Source organism: Melanotaenia boesemani, chromosome 17 (genome assembly GCF_017639745.1).
Source record: "Melanotaenia boesemani isolate fMelBoe1 chromosome 17, fMelBoe1.pri, whole genome shotgun sequence".
NCBI lineage: Eukaryota > Metazoa > Chordata > Actinopteri > Atheriniformes > Melanotaeniidae > Melanotaenia > Melanotaenia boesemani.
In genome coordinates this window covers 199,237-219,823 of record NC_055698.1, presented here as the reverse complement: position 1 = coordinate 219,823, position 20,587 = coordinate 199,237, and the positions used below count along the sequence as shown (strand labels likewise).

The 20,587-nt window shown below is 43.7% G+C and overlaps 1 protein-coding gene across 3 annotated transcripts in view; it reads right to left on the bottom strand.

Moving 5' to 3' along the window:
• ilf2 (interleukin enhancer binding factor 2) overlaps positions 1–17,520 on the bottom strand; it is a 31,085-nt gene extending 13,565 nt beyond the window's left edge. For 2 of the 3 annotated variants that reach the window (XM_042012327.1, XM_042012326.1), the window contains exons 1-14: positions 17,382–17,520; positions 14,933–14,992; positions 13,859–13,901; positions 13,638–13,742; positions 13,473–13,550; positions 13,058–13,160; positions 8,057–8,122; positions 7,709–7,825; positions 7,150–7,228; positions 6,979–7,066; positions 3,262–3,323; positions 3,071–3,185; positions 2,904–2,994; positions 84–260 (exon numbers count right to left, since the gene is read on the bottom strand). In XM_042012327.1, coding sequence (XP_041868261.1) covers positions 109–260; positions 2,904–2,994; positions 3,071–3,185; positions 3,262–3,323; positions 6,979–7,066; positions 7,150–7,228; positions 7,709–7,825; positions 8,057–8,122; positions 13,058–13,160; positions 13,473–13,550; positions 13,638–13,742; positions 13,859–13,901; positions 14,933–14,992; positions 17,382–17,386 — 1,164 coding nt within the window. In that variant the 5' untranslated portion in view covers positions 17,387–17,520 and the 3' untranslated portion in view covers positions 84–108. The remainder of the gene's footprint in view (positions 1–83; positions 261–2,903; positions 2,995–3,070; positions 3,186–3,261; positions 3,324–6,978; positions 7,067–7,149; positions 7,229–7,708; positions 7,826–8,056; positions 8,123–13,057; positions 13,161–13,472; positions 13,551–13,637; positions 13,743–13,858; positions 13,902–14,932; positions 14,993–17,381) is intronic. The other variant, XM_042012325.1, reaches the window with a different exon arrangement.
• Between the last annotated feature and the right edge of the window lie 3,067 nt (positions 17,521–20,587).

Below are 20,587 nucleotides of genomic sequence, written 5' to 3'. Positions count from 1 at the left end.
TTTTTTAGAGTTTAATTTCATTCATTAAGGCGGTACTTGGAGAGTATGTTTCAGAGAGAAGATGCAGCTTAGTGAGTGTAAGGATGTGAAGAAAGGTCAACCTCTTATTTACTCCTGGGTCTCCATGCTCTCATCCTCTCCATCTCCTCCCTCTTCCAGAGCATCATCTTCCTCCTCCTTCCTCTCTGGAGGTTTCTCATAGGCCTTCTCTGACGGTGTGACGATGACTCCTTCCCATGTCGACATCTCAGTTGCCAGGTCTAGTAAAAAAGAAATGAGGAATATTTCTGCACAGATGCACATATAGATGGGGATCACAGTCAGGATGGAAACAGCTGAAACTAGAAGAACCCAGAGAGCGCAGACCTCCACCAAGCTGTAGGGTCACTAAGAAAAACCCCAAAAGACCCACCAGCCCACCCAGTACCCCCATGTTTCTGACCTTCTGGATCAGCAGATCTGGAATATCAACGTGATCTGGTTCAAACAATGTCAGATTATAAGCAACCAAGCTTTAATATCCTCCAAACAATCTAAAAGAGGTCTGATCAAGAAGCCAATACTTCATTGTAGAGGTAAGTAGATCTGGCAGGCAACTCCATCCTTACTTAGAATGGAACACAAGGCAGTAAATAAAGTGAGAAAGCAGTGGTCCTAGAACGGAGTCCTGCGGGACTCCACATGATGATGGAGGCTAAAATATTGACACAGGAGGACCTATCCACCAGATAAGATTTGAACCAACCAAGTGCTGCGCCCTGAATACCCACAAGTTGATTCAAGTGGCAAAGTAAAATTTCGTGATCTACAGTGTCAAATGCAGCAATTAAATCAAGCAGAACCAAAACAACATAAGCTGGGTTCACGCTGCAGGACACAATGCTTCATTCAGATCTTCTTGTGAAATCCAATTAAAAAAAAAACAGCACCAAGTCAGCTTTGCTAAGAGTGTTTAACGACATCCTCTTAGCAAATGACTCCGGTGAACATATTATTTTAGTAGATTTAACAGCAGCTTTCGACACCATGGACCACGACACTTTAGTGGCTCGGTTATGCCACCTAGTGGGCATCGGTGGTACTGCATTGGAGTGTTTTAAGTCCCATCTCTCCGACAGAAGCATGAGTGTTAGCTTTGGAAATTTTAAATCCAGCTCTGCTCCACTTCCTTATGGGATTCCCCAGGGGTTGGTTTTAGGGCCGCTGCTTTTCTCTTTGTATTTACTGTCCTGGGATCAGTCCTGAGAAGCCATGGCATCTCTTATCACTTTTACGCTGAGGACAGTCATATATATATGCCCCTTAAAAAGAAAAATGCCTTCTCCCTTGCACCTCTTCTGGCATGTCTCAAAGACATAAAAGCCTGGTTGGCCCTAAACTTTTCATACCTTAATGAGGAAAAAACTGACGTGATGGTGTTTGGTCCCAGTGGCTTTTGTGAAACCTGCTCCATTGATTTGGGTCCTTTGGCAGGTTTTTTAAAGCCAACAGTCCCAAACTTGGGTTTTAAGATGGACAGCGATTTTAAACAGCTCTGTAGTGAAGTCCAGCTTCTTTCACATCAGGCAGCTTGCTGAGTCAAACCTTTTCTTGAAAAACAGCACTTTGAAACAGTAACCCGTGTCTTCATTACATCTGGGCTGGATTACTTTAACGCTCTTTATTTTGGGGTTAGCCAGTCCTCCCTTACACACCTTCAGCTGGAGTACGTAAGAGGGAGCACATAACCCCATCCTGGCCTCCCTCCACCGGCTGCCAGTGCACCACAGAGTTAATTTTAAGATTCTTTATTTGTTTTTAAATGTTTAAATGGTCTGGCCCCTCCTTACCTCTCGGAGCTACTCCACCCCTACGCTCCTGCTCGGGGCCTCAGGTCAGCTGACCTGCTGCTCCTGGACGGACCGAGGTCCAGACGGAAGCTCAGAGGGGATCGAGCTTTTTCATTCGCTGGTCCAAAACTGTGTAATGAGCTTCCCCTCCACATTAGACAAGATTCCTCATTGTCTACTTTTAAAACTCATCTTAAAACTCATTTTTATTCTTTCGCTTTCAGCCCAGTGTGAGACTGTTTCTGTACAGTGTGTGTGGTTTGTTTTATTTATTGGGTTTATTTGTTTATAATTTGTTTATTCTTTTAAAATTGCTTATTGTTTTAAAACTGTTTTAAAAACAATGAACAATTATTTTATTATATTTTATATTTATTTCCCGGTTGATTTTTGTATTTTTATGTGTTGCTTTGTCCATTTATGTACAGCACTTTGTTTCAGCTGTGGTTGTTTTAAAGGGCTTTATAAATAAAGTTGAGTTTAAAGTCCGTTCACATTTCCAATTAAAAGCGATTGAATGTGATCTCCTGTATGAAGTTGATGCGTACCAAAAGTTTCTCGCATCCGTAGAAGACACGACTATTTGACAGCGAGCGTGTGCGACATGTTGGTGTTTGCGGTAACAGCGGAGCGCATGTCGCAGTTTTAAAGTTATTGTCCAGCCGTAGCCAGCACATTTTCAACTGCATAGTTTTAAGGAGGAGATTACAAAAGAGGAGAGCCAGATTTGTAGCCATGGCGTTTTGTGGAGCAGCAACAGCAGCGTCTGTACAGAGAAACATGGGTACGGAATCGCAGCCAGGAGTGGTGGACAGTCATGTGATCCTTTACAGATAAGAGATTATAAACTCTTACCTGACGTGTAGGTCAGATTAATGCGACCTGGCTTTTCAGACTGTAGTCGCATGGCAACTGATAAAGAACCGCAGGAGATGAGATGAGAGACGCCTCACATCAGAAAAATGACAGGGTGAACATATAGAGGTGAATTATGCAACTAGTTCAGACTGGTTTAGGTGTCTTCTGTCTGCCTATAAGAAACCCTCCTCCAGGTGAACAGTGAGGTGGTCTTACAGCTGGCGTCTCCCTCCAGGCCGAGGATCTTCCTGTAACCTCCATGAGAAAGAACTCTGACCAGCGTCTGCGCTGTGAAACACACCATGTCCTGCAGAAACATACTCAGTCTGATCATTGGCTTTCAACAGAGCTGACAGTTAATAACCAAACAGAAGCAGACCTACCTGCTGTTCCAGAGTCATTACTGTGTGAACTCTGAAGTTTCCACTCTCACATGGGTCAGTGATTCCCACAGATCCGGGCAAGAAGAGACCAGCAGCCAGCATCTGGAGGCAGCGCCTTCACAGGTTCAGCATAGGAAGTTAGAAACACACAGACCTCCACTGACAGGACAGAAAGAGACCTGAGGACTCACCTGTAGGCCACGTTCAGGGACAAAGGCTGTCTGGATGGGTTGTTCATCACCGCAGAGTGGCCCTGCCACAGGAAGGACACTCATTTTCACACAGAAACATGGAAATCTTTCCTGACTTTCTGCTGTTACACATCAGGCTGTGTTTAGGATCAGCTTTCAGAGCTGGGAATACATTCTAGTCTGTCTACAGCAAACAGGATACAGGAAGGGAAAACCAGGATTAGGCCGTAGGCCAACCGTTTTATCGTTTCATCTCGCGCCACAGTCTGGGGACCACACAATTCTTCCCCGAAAAAAAGACCGGTTCGCCTTTAGCTTAGCTCCGAAAGTTTGGAGCTGATTATCCCGCACAAGTCCCGTGATCACCGCTGTAAATCGGCACTAGCTACTGTTCAGTGTAACAATATTTTACTTCAAAAGTGGTGGTACGGCCGTCACACGATCGCTCTACACCAATCAGAGGCCAGCTTCTGGTAAACAGAAAAGAAAGATGGCTGCCTCCTTGGATTTACTGAGCAGCACCGATAGCTCAAAAAATCATCAAAATTAGACAGACAGGAGCTAAAACTAATTAGCTACTAAATTATAACAAAAAAATTTATGTGTTTATTTACAGTTTAAATTTCGATCAACACGGAGCATTTATCAATGCATGAGTTCTTGGTACACCAATTACACTAGTACACACGTCAGCTCGGCTAACAACTTAGCAACTTTGGCACTACATTTAGCAAGTTTTTAGATCCTCTAATTTCAAGAAATTTTGATGGGTGCCAATGCAGCCACTGCCAGGTCACATTCACATACATGTTGTACGAGGGCGGCCATGTCATAAGGAAGCAGCCGCTACCTAATTGGTATAATGGCATAGGGAGGCCTCATGAGTGTGATGGAGGTGCTGCAGACAGACAGTGACATGAGCCCCTTTCTGACTGTAGGAACCTTTTGCAGTTCCTATAACCTTTTCAGGAACCAGGCTGTTTTTTCGAGCATTTGGACATATAGGAACTAGGGGTAAAAGCCCTCAACTCCTAGAACCATTTTAGCTCCTACTCCGAGGCAGGGTCTTTTCAAGGTTCCATAGGAACCCTCATGACGTGACTGGTAGCTCCACCCCTTGCCAGATTTCCGCATCTTGTGTCCCCGCCATATTTAAAAAACCACGGTTGCACCTACAGACGGCAACAAAAGGAGTATGCGATAAATGGACTGACTAGGAGGTCAAAATTTTCTTCTGTCTACGCCACAGAGGATATTCAGTATAGTTTTAAAGGCTCACAGCGGAATATAAAAATATTCATAATGATCAGTTCTCAGTCAGAGAATGCAGGGCTTCTGGAGGCGATCATCCGCAATGAAAACACATCTTCAGAGGAGTTTGAAGGTTAGTAAACAGGACAAGAAGCATTTACGCTTTAGGAGGAAGGTAAATATTTAATGTCCTAGCCGTTGTTAGCTACAACACGTAGCATTCAATTACATACACTACCGTCCAAAAGTTTGGGGTCACTTCAATAGGGATTCAAAAGGGAAGTGACCCCAAACTTTTGAACAGTAGTGTATGAGCTATACAAATGTAATAACATTTATTTACTTTTTCATAGATGTTAAGACGAACTGGGATTCGGAGGTCTCCTGTTATCTGGGCACATCCTCGGTCAAAATATTGGTGGGACTCCATTTTTCAGATTTTAACAAGCAGCATTTTTTAAAGAACTTCAATATGTTGGGGGAATCGTTCCATATATATGTGATCAGACCAAACCCTACCTTTCTAAAAATGACACGAACTACCGATTGTGTATCCCGGTCCAAAAGCGGGTAGCAATTGCCATCTGGAAGCTGTCTACAGGTGGTGAATACAGGAGCATCAGCCATCTTTTCGGCTTAGGTCTAAGCACAGTGTTCAATGGTATCCAGGATTTCTGTAATGTTGCCATTAAAGTGCTTGTTCCTGTGCATCTCCGGACTCCTGATCCTGCAAGGTTACTGGAGATGGCCACATATTTTAAAAACCGCTGGAGAGCCCCACAGTGTGTGGGTGCTATAGATGGCAGCCGTACTCCAATCACTGCACCAGAAAATTATCCCGGGGACTACGATAGCCCCAAAGGATGGATTCAATTGTTTTGCAAGCAGTGGTGGATGGAAAAGGACTCTTGGGATGTGTGTCACTTCTCAAAAGAAATGACTGCAAACTCAAATCAAAATAATCTCATTTATTTAACTCTAATGCAAAGAGAATTTAAATGGTGGTGAGTTAAACACATGATATTTGAGTGAAGGTCTAAGAAACAGAGTTCCTGTAGAATGGGACTTAATGGGAGGAAAAAGTTGACTTTGTGATGCTTGGAGCTCTGTAGCTCAAAATCTCTACTTCCCAGCTAAAAATGAGCTGAGGTCCTTTTTGAAGTCAACTTAATTTGCTCTGTTTTGATTATATATTTTGTGTATGTAGAGCGAAAACTCTGGCCATGAGACACATTTGTATGAGAGATTTTTGGGACTTTTCCTAAAACGTAACCTGAGATTGTGTGAAAACTGTAGAAGACATGAAAACGTCCTTTGAAACAGTAAAAGTTTTATTTTTTGTGACCAGTTTAAAGTTTGAATGATGTTTCTATGTGGAAGTATAGCTGAATTGTAGAGATATAAAGTGACCTGGGTTTTGGCTCATCTCAGACAAATCCCATACATTTTTAATGGGAAAAAAATTGTAGTTTTCTTGCGTATAACGTAAACACCGTTAAGACTTTTGTGGAAAAAAAAAACATTCCCGATCAAGATGCACATTTTGATACAACTTTTGTGGGTGTAGAGCTGAAACTGGGAGGATATACACGGCAAAGTTTTGTGACGGAAACTAAAAAGGTGATATGAGCGCCAATGCATTGGCACCCATAATCACCTAGCAACGAATCTAGCAACCTTTCTGGTGTTATTAGAGTCCGACGTGGAAGCATGTAAAGTTTACTCTTCTCAACGAACACTGGGTCCTGGCTTTAACTTTAAGTCTGTTTAATTTTGGCCAGAGATATTTTCAATTCCTTTTATTACTGTTTTGAATTGTAATGCAACTAAACTTATTTTTCCAGACATCGCTAGAGTTTGAGTTTATAATTTTAATGTCTGTGTCTATTATTTGATTTAGTCGTCCACTAACATCCATTTAAATAAAAAAAAAGTTGCTTTTGGTGGAAATAGGTATGCAATTAAATCAAGATTAATTAAATTACAAAGCCTGTAATTAATTAGATTCATTTTTTTAAAAGAGTCCCACCCTTAAAAATATGTTTGAATTTTAGTATGAAAACTTCATCAAAGTGTTTTCAAATCTGACAAAGAATAAATAACAGAAAAAGGAACTGTAGATGCTCTACAGGTGTTAGTGTCACCTGATCAGTCATTATCCACTCATCTCAGTCGCATCATTCATTATACAGGCCACGCCCAGCTACATACCCCGTTTAAAAAAAAAAGCCTGAATTGAACAATGTGAATTATCCATCTGGTGTCAGGGATAAATCTGTCTTTGGGCCGAAAGATGACGGTGATCTTCTCTCAGCAGCTGTGGAAAGTTTCTGCAGGAAGTTTGGGTTTGAACATGTGTGAACACGATGTAGTGGTGTGCACTTACAACTTTTATTATCACTTTTTAAAGGAAAAAACAACATGTTCTTTGTTTTGCAAAGTAAATTTTATGGATTCAGGACTTACCAGCAAATCCAGGATCCAGGGAGTCAGAGGTTCAAACCCAGGGAAGCGCAGCCGGAGGTCCTTCAGAAGACGGATCAGAACTTTGACTCTGAAGATTGAGAGAAATACAGTTTTCTTGTTAACGGTCGTCTCCTCAAACATCCTCTAGAACAGAAAACGGGGACTTCTTACGTTGACTGGGAAGCATTTTCCTCAAACCAGCGGGCGTGACGGATAGCGGCTAGAGCACTCTGCAGCACCTTGATGTCCACTAGAAAAAAAAAAAAGTTCATCCACTCTGCTGACATGACACCATCCCATCAGAAGTTTCCACTGGGATTCTTCCCAACTCTCAGGATGAACCACTGCTGGAAAACCTCAAGGTTTATAGAGGATTCTGCAGTGAACAAAGAACCCTGAAGTTTTTCCACATAAAGACTCTGGAAACAGAAACCTCTCTGATGGATAAATCCTGCATTAATAAATGTAATTTAGCTTAGTTTGAATTCTGAAATATTAATGACAATAACAGATGGGTAAGAGATGTCAGACATCTTTTCACCTGTAATGAAGTAGATCATCAACTCACAGACTGACTTCATACAAATGTTTGGATCAAGTTCCCGTTTCTGAGTCGGTTCTGACCCGTTCATCCTCAGTGTTGAAGCTTCTGGTCAATGTGTTGACTTATGGACACAAAGTGTTTGGAAGAGCGTATGCTGTATGGCTAATGTGTGTTCTGAGTACATACAGTGCAGCTCCGGGTCCAGTTTCCGAAGGTTAGGCGGGACGGTGGTGATGAGGATCTTTACTGTAGCATCAGCTGAACTGATCTCAAAGCCTGTCTCGTTGGTCAACATGGACAGGACTGGAAACAAAAACAAACCAGATTCAATTCTGGATTAATAATTCAACGACATTATTAAACCATATCAGTTTACATGGAATTTAATCCAACAACATCACTGACATTTTACGTTTTCCTGTTGAATCTGAAGAATAAGACATGAAACCTCTAGATCTCCATTAAGCAAAAATTAAAAGCAGATGTGATCGCTACAGCCTTCCTCCTCTCCTTTTTTTAACCACCAGTCTCTACCTTCTGTGGGGTCCTGGGTGCGAAGAGTCTCCACCACTTTGTTACCAAGAGCAGCGACAGCCTCCACTGTAAACAAGGACAGACACATGGTTCAGGTTACTGAAAAATGCTTTCACGCTACCAAACACACACTGAGTCCGACGCAGAAAAACCTCATATTTCTTGTGAATCTGTTGTTTCCTTGTTATTAAAAGCATATTTGTAACTCGTCCAGTCGGTGGAAGAGCGGTTTATGTTTGGCTTGTCTGGATGGAAATCCCAGTTTCAGTCAGTAACTTAAACGTCTGGTTCTGCTTGCCATTTGTTTTGTTTCCCATTTTCAGACCCGCTGCTTCAACCAGCATGTTTGCACCAGCTCCACGTTTGACATGAATCCTGCTGTCATAAGTGATACAAACTGGCAGTTTTGCCGGTTTTCCCTGTCTGAGCCTCATATTTAATATTTTTTTAAATATATATTTTTTTAAAGGCAGTTGTGTTTACAGAACAGACTTTATTATCCATCATACTTTTTGTTTGGTTTTCATTCATTGTTAATGAGACTGAGAGTCCATTTTATTTATTTATTTATTTATTTTTTGTTTGTTTGTTTTGTTATTTAAAATGACTTCCAGGTCCAGTGTAAAATGTCCTTTAGAAATTAAGGTTTAGTGATCTTTGAAAGGGTGTACTTGCATTATTATGGCATTGTCAGATTAGTTAGAATAGAATAGAAATACTTTATTAATCCCTTCGGAGAGCCCTATAATACAACACCAACAGTAAAGCAGGACAAGCACAAGACACAATATATACAGGTACAAAGCAAAATAGAAGCAAATAGAATGCAATAAATATAATAATAATAACAATAAGATAAGTTAAATAAAACAATATAAACAAGCATTGCACACAGTAGAGGTGGTACAGATTCCCAGTTCACTATTGCACGTATAAGTTATAGCAACTGTTTGTATGGGTTATTGTGCATGTGTTGTATCAGGCGGACTGCACACCTCCCTCTCCCCCTCCCTCTCCCCCCTCCTTCTCCCCCTCCTGCCTAATGCAGAGTTGTACAGTTTGATGGCTCGGGGGACAAAGGAGTCTCTGAGCCGGTTGGTCCTACTCTTGGGGAGGAGCAGCCTGTTACTGGTCAGGCTTCTCTGTGCACTGATGACAGTGTGCAGAGGGTGACTGGCATCATTCACAATAGCCAGTAGTTTTTTTTAGTGTTCTCCTCTCTGCCACTGTCACCAGGGAGTCCAGCTTCATGCCAACCACAGAGCCCGCCCTCCTGATGAGTTTTTCCAGCCTGTTAGCACCTTTTTGTCATGTTAGCCCCCCAGCAGACAACAGCATAAAAAAGCGTACTAGCCACCACAGACTGATAGAACATCCACAGGAGTTTCCTGCAGATGTTAAAAGATCTCAGTCTTCGCAGAAAGTACAGACGGCTTTGGCCCTTCTTGTACAGGTGATCTGTACAGCATGTCCAGTCCAGCTTGTTATCCAGCCACAACCCGAGGTACCTGTAGTTGTCTACAATCTCCACCTTTTCCTCCCTGATGGTCACTGGACGTGGTTGTGGGCTGGACTTCCTGAAGTCAATAACCAGCTCTTTAGTCTCTGAGGTGTTAAGCTGGAGATGGTTCCTCTGACTCCAGGTGACAAAGTCACTGACCAGATTCCTGTACTCGTCCTCTCCATCATCCCTGATACACCCCACGATGTGTCATCTGCAGACTTCTGGATGTGACACAGCTCTGAGTTGTAACAGAAGTCTGAGGTGTAGAGTGTGAAGAGGAGGGGGGCCAGCACCGTCCCCTGGGGTGCTCCTGTGCTGCTAATAACAGTGTCAGATGTGGTGTCCTTTAGCCTGACGTACTGCGGTCTCTCTGTGAGGTATTTACCAATCCAGGACACCAAGCAGGGGTCCACCTGCATCTCCCTCAGTTTGTCCAGAAGCATCAGGGGCTGGATTGTGTTGAAGGCACTTGAAAAATCCAAGAAGAGGATCCTTACTGTGCCCCTCCCCTTATCCAGATGTACTTGGACACGGTGTAGGAGGTAGAGAATAGCATCCTCCACACCCACACCTGCGCGATAGGCAAACTGTAGGGGGTCCTGGGCCTGTTGCACTTGGGGCTTGAGGAGATTGAGGATGAGCCGCTCCATCGTCTTCATCAGCTGAGATGTAAGTGCCACCGGTCTGTAATCATTCAGCTCACCAGGACAGTTTTTCTTTGGAACTGGAACAATACAGGATGTTTTCCACAGGGTAGGCACTTTCCCCAGCTGTAGACTGTGGTTGAAGACATGCTGGAGTGGTTCCCCCAGTTCAGCAGCACAGGTCCTAAACAGATGAGGAGGCACTCCGTCAGGGCCTGCTGCTTTCCATGGGTGGAGCTTCCTCAGTTCTCCCCTCACCTGTTCTGCTGTTATGTGTGGAGGGTGTTGAGATGGGGGGAGGGGTAAAGGTTGGCAGGGGGGCTGCACAGGGGATGAAGTCAGGGAGGATGTGTACTGCAGTGGGAGAGGGGGGACAGTGGGCTGGTCAAAGTGGTTAAAGAAGATGTTCAGCCTGTTTGCTTCTTCCACTGTCCCCCCCCGCTGTTATGGCCTTTGATCTGAAGCCTGTGATGAAAATGGTCTCAAAATGACAACATTATTGCTTTGTGTATTGTCATCGTTTATCATTATAATTTCTGAGAAAATTTAACGCCCAGCAAAATTTGTTATCGTGACAGGCCTACTGAACACAGCCAACTGCTGCTGGGCTTGGTCAGGCACATAGGTCGGGTTCATAGGTCGGGTTCATTGGTCGGGTTCATAGGTCGGGTTCATTGGTCAGGCTCATAGGTTGGGTTAATTGGTCAGACACATAGGTCGGGTTCATAGGTCGGGTTCATTGGTCAGGCTCATACGTCGGGTTCATTGGTCAGGCTCATACGTCGGGTTCATTGGTCAGGCTCATAGGTGGGGTTCATTGGTCAGGCTCATAGGTCGGTTTCATTGGTCAGGCTCATACGTCGGGTTCATTGGTCAGGCTCATAGGTCGGGCTCATAGGTCGGGTTCATTGGTCAGGCTCATAGGTCGGGTTCATTGGTCAGGCTCACAGGTCGGGTTCATTGGTCAGGCTCACAGGTCGGGTTCATTGGTCAGGCTCATAGGTTGGGTTCATTGGTCGGGTTCATTGGTCAGGCTCATAGGTCGGGTTCATTGGTCAGGCTCATACGTCGGGTTCATTGGTCAGGCTCATAAGTCGGGTTCATTGGTCAGGCTCATAGGTCGGGTTCATAGGTGGGGTTCATTGGTGAGGCTCATAGGTCGGTTTCATTGGTCGGGTTCATTGGTCAGGCTCATACGTCGGGCTCATAGGTCGGGTTCATTGGTCAGGCTCGTAGGTCGGGTTCATTGGTCAGGCTCATAGGTCGGGTTCATTGGTCAGGCTCATAGGTCGGGTTCATAGGTGGGGTTCATTGGTCAGGCTCATAGGTCGGTTTCATTGGTCAGGCTCATAGGTCGGGTTCATTGGTCAGGCTCGTAGGTTGGGTTCATAGGTGGGGTTCATTGGTCAGGCTCATAGGTCGGTTTCATTGGTCGGGTTCATTGGTCAGGCTCATAGGTCGGGTTCATAGGTTGGGTTCATTGGTCAGGCTCATAGGTCGGTTTCATTGGTCGGGTTCATTGGTCAGGCTCATAGGTCGGGCTCATAGGTCGGGTTCATTGGTCAGGCTCGTAGGTCGGGTTCATTGGTCAGGCTCATAGGTCGGGTTCATTGGTCAGGTTCATTGGTCAGGCTCATACATCGGGTTCATTGGTCAGGCTCATACGTCGGGTTCATTGGTCAGGCTCATAGGTCGGGCTCATAGGTCGGGTTCATTGGTCAGGCTCGTAGGTCGGGTTCATTGGTCAGGCTCATAGGTCGGGTTCATAGGTGGGGTTCATTGGTCAGGCTCATAGGTCGGGTTCATTGGTCAGGCTCATAGGTTGGGTTCATTGGTCAGGCTCATAGGTCGGGTTCATTGGTCAGGCTCATAGGTCGGGTTTATTGGTCAGGCTCATAGGTCGGGTTCATTGGTCAGTCTCATAGGTCGGGTTCATTGGTCAGGCTCATAGGTCGGGTTCATTGGTCAGGCTCACAGGTCGGGTTCATTGGTCAGGCTCACAGGTCGGGTTCATTGGTCGGGTTCATTGGTCAGGCTCATAGGTCGGGTTCATTGGTCAGGCTCACAGGTCGGGTTCATTGGTCAGGCTCACAGGTCGGGTTCATTGGTCAGGCTCATAGGTTGGGTTCATTGGTCGGGTTCATTGGTCAGGCTCATAGGTCGGGTTCATTGGTCAGGTTCATAGGTCGGGCTGATAGGTCGGGCTCATAGGACGGGTTCATTGGTCGGGCTCATAGGTCGGGCTCATAGGTCGGGTTCATTGGTCGGGTTCATTGGTCGGGCTCATAGGTCAGGCTCATAGGTCGGGTTCATTGGTCGGGCTCATAGGTCAGGCTCATAGGTCGGCATCATCAAAGTGTAACTACACCCCCTACTTTTTGCATAACTCCGCCCACTACCAAATGTTAAAAAATGCCTGAAACTGCAAGGCTTTTTGTATGTCGTTGCGTGTGTGGGGTGGAGGGGGGATCAGTGGGTGGAGAGTGGGCGGGTTGGGACGCACAGGCAGAAATGAGGCCGAAAGCAGCTTAGCAACTATGAGCAAGATGGAAAGTGAGATTCACAAAGCTCCTACACCACAGAGCGGTCTTTGAGGTGGAACTTTCCCCTCCAGAATTCCCTGAGCTACACAAGAACAAGGTGGTCCTGAACCATATCAGTGTGAGCAGTTCAGTCTGGTTCTTCCAGATAAAATCTGACAATTTATTTCAGACGTATAAAAAGGTCAGCATAGCATTTATCTTCCGCAACCCTTTCCTCACAACCGAGGAAATCTATGTTTAGTTTTTTGTTCTACTTCATAATGACAGTTCTTTACTACAGGTAATGACCTGATTCCCGCTGGCGACTTACATGTAGGGAGGATCTTGAGTATTACGACCAAGTCTGCAACGTTGTGTCCTGTAGTCATGGTTCCCTTCTTGTAGGAACCCACCTGACGGACTTCTTCTATTTGCTGTAGACACATGCACACGTACAACATCATTATTATCATCATCATCATCACTTTTATTAGTAAGCTGCAAAACATTTAAGGCTCTGGAAAGTGACCAATTTTTCCAACCAGTCATTAAACCATGCAGTATTACAGAACTGCAGCAAGACATCACTTATAAAAACAAAGTTGTATTAATGACGGAGAAGAAATTACAAAACAGGAACTAGTGATCAATCTGTGTTCGATCAATAAGTAACAGATCACCTTGTGTTAGCTGTGTGTTAAATCCAAAAGGGATTTTTGGGAAAAAGTTAAGAAAAAGTGGCTTACCACTTCAAAGTTACCCGGGGCAACAATCAGGTTGTCGATGACGTTATTGATCTTGGTGACTAAAGACAAGATGGAAGACTGAAAGCAGAAAGAGACGGATTAACCCAGAATGAGGAAAACAACCTGATGCAGCAAAATGAAATAAATCCAGGGAAGTGTGCAGACCTGCTCTGCGGGTGTCGGGCTCAGGTCCTGGTTCCTCTTCAGCAGACATTCACTGAACGCTGTCTCATCAGGAGCAGGTTTCACTCTGGGAAAGGCCATCTCACACTGGTGGCAAAACAGTTTGTTTCAGGTTCACACACGACTACACACATCAGGTTTTTACTTATTCAAACATGCATCTGGTATAGTGCCACATGCAGGTTTTCTGTTTTCTTACTCACCACATAAAAATCAAACGGGATGTGTGGCACAAACGGGCGGTATCTAAACAGAAACGAAGAAATAAAGTTGCCGGTTTTGTGTGAACACCCACCCAAGTCAAAATTAATTAAACTTTCCTGACCAGGTTAACAGGTGAAGGATGAAGTTAATTGTTAAAAAATACCAAATGGTCACTGGAGAAACAAAACAGTGGATTTTAACTCTGTCAGCATAGACTTTTTTTTCTTTCTTTTGGGATCTTTGGGCTCTAGTGGCCTTTATTCAGTAGCTTGACAGGAAAAGGGGTCAGAGAGGGTGGGAATGACGTGCAGCAAAGTGTCCCAGGCCAGGCCTCGAACCTGGGCTGCTCCGAGGAGATGTAGCTTCTTGACATGCCATAATTTTTCCATTTGTATATCTTTCTACCTTTTAAATCTCTTCTCTTTCCTGTCCCAGAGATTGCAGATGGAAATTACCAACTGGCTCTTTTTTAAAATCTGTCTTTTTAAGAATTTCTTTTAACATCATGCTTATATTTGATTCATAAAGTTTCCGAAATCCATTTCATTACCTCATGGTAAAACTTTGCTCCAAATCCTGTACCTATCTGCTCACTTGCTGATCTTTGGGTGCTCCTGATTGGACATTACTGTCAATTTAAGCTATATGATTGGTGGAAAGTACGATAGGAAGTATCTTTGTCATTAATTCCAGATCAAAATAGAGGTCTCTTAGCAAGACAGTAGTGAGTGACTTTTAATAATAATGGTTTTATCATGATCACCCATTGTGGATTTACCAGATAGTCTCTGAATAAACATCATATTTAGTGACTAGATTCTAAACCTCCTGAAAGAGATATAAAAGTCTGGCAAACTTGCACAGATCACCTGAAGGGAAAACTAGCAATCACAATTTACCCAAAAGTCGCACACTACAGTTCCTGAAAAACTGCTGACTGTAAAAGTGATAGGGGGTGCCAACCACATAGCAGAGTTCTAAGGGTTAAAGATGCTTTGAATAACTCCAAACATATTACACATATCATGAACCTCTGCAGTTTGAAGAAGAATGATGGTGGCAGTAAAACTCACCCCTGGACCAGTCCTCCTCGGGACCCAAAGCGGCCTCCTCGGCCCCTGCCACGGTCGCCTCTGAACAGAAACACAGCAACATAATCTTATCCAAAAAAGTCCATAAATTAGTGTTTGGTGGATTATTTTATTTATTGCAGCACCACCTATTAATAAAGAAATGATAATCGTGCTAAATCTTCTACTGTTGGATAATAGAGTTATTACCAAAGCCATTGTTACAACAAAGAAATACTCCAATAGACATTTTGTATTAAGTTAATTAAACTGCTATAACTTTATTAATTTTTCTCCTCCCAGGTCAAAACTAATGTTGACATTCTGTGTAAAGTAGGGATCTACAAATCCAGCCCCCTAGGTTTTAGATGTTTCCCTGGTCCAACACACCTAGGGGTTATTCCACCAGCGTAGCTACAGGAAGCCAGGCTGTATGAGGAAAGCTTCGCTTGAACTAACACCGTCTCTGAATTAAGGCTCATTCGTTCCACTAACACATTCCAGCTGCATCTAGCTGAGCTAATCCAAGCGAGGCTTACATAGCCTGGCTATGTGGAGGTCCTGAGGAACGTAGGAAGCCCTGACGAGAGGATGGTGGGAAAGAGGAGCAGCAGGAAAAGAGAGCAAACTGAGAGCTTCATTTTCTCAGCAGCTGAACAAAGAAAGCTGATGGAGATCAGAGACGTGTGGTGGGTTCATGGCTGGTGAGGCACCGACTCCTCTGGAGCCACATTTACATTGTAAGAACTGAAAAGAGCTTCTGGATCTGATCAGGAAATCCTCAAATTCAGAGATTTTTGTGTAGCGTCATACTGAAAATGCGTTTTAACACAGATCAGTGGAAAATATTATTTATTTTATGTGCTTTTTTATCATGATGCCCCTCCTGACCGCACGTCACTGCTGTCAGATGTTGATTCACCGTCCTGCTTTATTTCTACATTAACTCTGTTCCACCAGCAGCAGCATCTTACCAGCAAAGCGAACCTGCAGCAGGTGGAAATAAAGAACCAGAACATGTCTCAGAGTGGGAGGTTTGAAGAAATGTTTGTTCTAAACGTGTTGAGCTGTAAACATGTTGCTCTGTAGATACCAAGACAACGTCAGAGACCTGCTACTGGTGGTCCTCCCCCTGAAAACCGTGGGTCTGATGGTCTGAATGAGCTTTGAATGAAGCGTGCGCCCTCTGCAGGGTCATTAATAAAAGACCAAGCCATGGTAACCAGAAAGGAACCCTGTCTCTATCTATCTATATCTTTCTCCGTCCATCTCTTTAGACCAGCTTTCTCTCTCTCTCTCTTTAAACACCCTCGGCCTGTATGGACGGGGCTCAGCTGATCCCAGTTTTACTGGTAGCCAACCAGAGACAGTGGAGGTCCCTGAACCTGGGGAGCGGTTAAAAAGGTGTTAATTAGTTTTAATGAATACCATGTTCTTTTTCATTTCATGTTTTCGTGTTTCTTTAGTTACATGGTGCTGACAGATTTTTATTGATTATTCAGGCCAAAGTAGTGATATGATAAGTGTTTTTTTTACTTTTATACCAGAATGAGGCAGGAGCAGCAATCTACCAGGTGGAAATTTCTTTTGGGAGTCTGTATCTGTATCAGTATCAGTGTGTTGGCCCTGCGATGGACTGGTGACCTGTCCAGGTGTACCTGCCTCTCACCTATTAATGCTGGGATAGGCTCCAGCTTACCGCGACCCCGTCATGGACCAAGCGGTTCAGAAAATGAATGAATGAATGAATGCATGAATGAGTCTGTATCAGACCTTTGAGACACAGCTAAGCTAAACGTTAGCCTGCCCCGAGCAGGCTCTTCTGGTGCATCAGTTACCATGGTTACTCAGTGGCATTCACATAAGCCAGAACTCTGGCTCAAATGAGCCAGACTTATCAAGACCAGCCCAGCTTTCCCTTCATCCAGCTTCGTGGAACACCTGCTTGATATAAATGGTGGCTTATTGTCAGGGTCTGTACAATGAACCAGGTGTGTTGAAACATCTAAAACTGCAGTACCAGAGTTTCCAATCCCTAGTGGAAGGAAACCGTGTCACTCAAGTTAAACATAATCTGATACATCTGCCATTTTACATCATTAACGCACCAAACATTCATTCAGTTCTCAGATTGACTGAAACCTCTGGAGAACTTTGCTAACAGATAACATAGGCTTATTTTTATTTTTGTAGCTTAGTATTTTATATATGGTGCATTTTTCCCTCCAGGTTACAAGACGGAAAACTATCAGTGATATTCTTCCAAACAATGATCATCTAAGAAATATTTGTAGCCTTTTAGCTAGCAGTTAGCCGGCTAATAGCTTCAGGTTCCGCTAACAGTGCTCGTTGACCCAGATAACGTTAGCTAGGTCTTCAATAGTTATGATTTAAACAACAAAACAAACAAAAACAAACCCGTCAATATATGTATTGGTGAACTGATACGTACCTCATTGTGTACGACGTTTTGATTACGAAATGTGAAAGCACAATGAGAACCGTAGATCCAGTGTGTGACTCCCGCAGAAAGAAGCGTCTTCTTCTTCCTCCTCCTCCTCCTCCTCTTCTTCTTCGTTGCACTCAGCTGCGACGCCTTGTTGCCTCCATCAGTTCAGACTGGAAACTACATCCACTGGATGAACCACGACAGATCAGAGAGGTGCTCCATGAGGGGGCATCGTGGGCCATGAAGGAAGAGGAATGTCCGACGGGATTTCCTCCAGATAAAGTCTCACTCACGCTCCTCAGCTCATGTCGGCTGATAAGATCATATTAAAATATCAAAACCACATCACTATGGAAGCCATTTTCAGCCACTTGGGGGAAATTGGGTTCTTATTCCATAATTCAAAAGTAATAATGAGACAAAAAGTATTTTTTATGAAATAAGTCATATATAAAGTCATAATTATGAGATTTAAAAATCATTATTATGAGACACCATAGCAGTTAGAAATAGTCCTCTTGAGAGGCCTGGAGTGGTCTTGTACAGACTTAAAGTTTTTCTCAAATAAGTAAGTATTATAATGCAAAGTGTAATCATGTTCCTTGCAGAAACTGATGATTCAGCTGGCTGCCACTCCCCCCAGCTGTCCCCATCTCAGCCCACTGAGCGGACAGCATTAACACGATGAGAAAAAACCTGCTTGTTTTGAACTGTGGGTTCTCTATTAATAAATGTTGCTTAAAATCAAGCTGGATGCATTCCTGATAGTTCATTGCAAGAGTGTAACATCTGTTTGTGGTGGAGATGAGGTGATTGTTTCTGCACCATGTTACAAAGACCAGACCTCTGTACTCTGCTTCTTGTAATTGCTTCTTGCGATGTAATCAGAGCATTTCTGGTGGTGGCTGATGACTCAGACTTGTATTGGAAGCCAAAAACATTATGATAAGCAAACTGTATTTGGGTTCTGAAAGGTGTTCACTTATTTATTGAGCCACAAACATTTTCTACATAGACCTAAGCACAAAAGTAAGATTCAGAAATCCAGTATAAATGACAAAGCTGGTTTCACCAAATCCAAAACAAGAGCATCCAACTCCACTTTATTTGTGTAGCATTTTTAAAACAACACAGTTGACCGAAGTGCTTCACACCAAAATAAAACACGCAGGCTTAATTGGCTGCACAAAGAGCAAGCCAGGGTAAGCAGATACGGATTCATCAAGCCAGAGGGGTATTGCACGAAACCAGAATAAAGAAATCCAGGATAATTAAGCAAGCCCAGCTTGACCTAGCTTGCGCGGCCTATCCTGGCTTAATTGGTTGCACGTTTGCTGAGCCAGGATGAGAAGGTGCGGCTAGGTTAAGCCAGGTGAAGATAGTTGGGATAAGTGCGTGTGCACGGCATACTGAAGCAGACCTCGCGATCGCTCACAGAATCACCGATGGGGAAATGGATAAAAGTCACTGAACAACAGCTCCTGACGGAGTTCTCTGACGAAGTTAAGGATATTATAAGGAAAAAAGGCAATAACAATGCCATAAGTAAAGAACGCGAGAGAGCCTGGCAGACAATAGCCGACCGGCTCAATGCGTAAGTGGTCAAAAACTGTAGAATTAATAAACAGTGCTCCACTGGAACTGTCATAATTAGGCTACAATTAAAGGATTACTTTTCAAATCCACTAACTGTTGTATACTTTAAGAGTGACAAGCAGGTGCATGTTACTCAGGAAATGTAGAGTATGATTAGGTGCAAACAATTATCCACAATGTGGCCCACCAAGCCAGGATGTGACTCCAGCAGAGGAACTGGCCTCCATTTAAATAAAGGGAGGCCAGTGATGGAGGGGATCCAGGGAGGGACAATAACTGACTCTGTCCCAGCCACAGAAACTGTCCGCTTCATACAAGGTACATCACGTACTGCAATTCTACTGCACATGGAACACAATCAAATATAATATAGTGTCTGACTTTGGATAACCTTGCAGTGTCTGGGAACACAATTACACTTTTGGAGCCACCAGAAGATGATCCAGTTAGTACAGTGTCTCGAAATCACAGGCTTGGTATGTTCTGTGAAATCTTAATCCGAGTCCTCTCGCTGCATGTATACGGCAGGGGGAAGGCACATCTGCAGCTGCAGAATGCACGTCTGCAGATGAGGAGACTGTGTCAGTGGAGTCCAGAAGGCTTGAGGCATGTCAGTTTTATGGGATTGGCCTGCTTATTTATTCCATGAAGGATATGAAGTCAGTGATGTGGTGCTAATAGAAAATGTGTAGCAGGACCCGGATGCTGCACAGTCTCCTAAGCGGCCTGGTAACATTGTGAGTATTGGCTAAAGTAAATCTACGTTATGCACAAATCCTGCTGTGCTAACTGACATTTCCTTTACAGACTTCACAAACTGTCAGAACGCTTTATTCAGGGCACCTGGAGAGAGAGAGAGAGCTGGCAGATGTTAAAAGCTGACTCAAAAAGAGCAAGCTCCAAGAAATAGAGCTGGATCTAGAGATTAAACGCCGGTGTAAATAAATTTATTAGGATACTCATCAAGGAATTACTAAAGTGTGCTATGTATTTTCATTTATATTCTTACTCTGTTAATCATATTAAATATCTCTTATCTTTAAGCTCATATACTCACTAACAGTGTGCTTAAGCAACAATGAGACTCTTCATATGGGGTGGGTGAGAAGAACATGTGGGGGGCTGACTAACGCTGTGTTGCCAATAAAACAACATGTGAGATGTTACACTTAAGGGAAATTTCTGGGTCAGCCGGAGTTCGGAGGAAATCCCTTGTTTGTCTGTGTGTGGTTTCTTTGTCCCTGTTTTCCAGAGCACAAGAAGCCACCAAATGGATGGATGTCACAAGGAGGGGGGTAGACATCTGCATGAGATCGACCTGTGACTGCAGCTGACCCTACTTCTGCAACTCCAGCATTAGTCAGCAAAACTGTGTATATTCAGACCTATATAAGGATTCCAGGATCAGTTAGAGGGAGTTCTGAGTGTAACAGCAGCAGACCCCGTATTGTATTAGTCCAGGGGACAGACAATACGAATCCAGAATTCTGTATTTGCACATTTCTCATATCAATTGTAATTAATAAATTAGTTAACTGAGAGAAGTAGTCTGTCATATTTTGATCCATCAAAGAACACGCAGGAGAAGACCCTAAAGAGAAAGGTATAAAGAA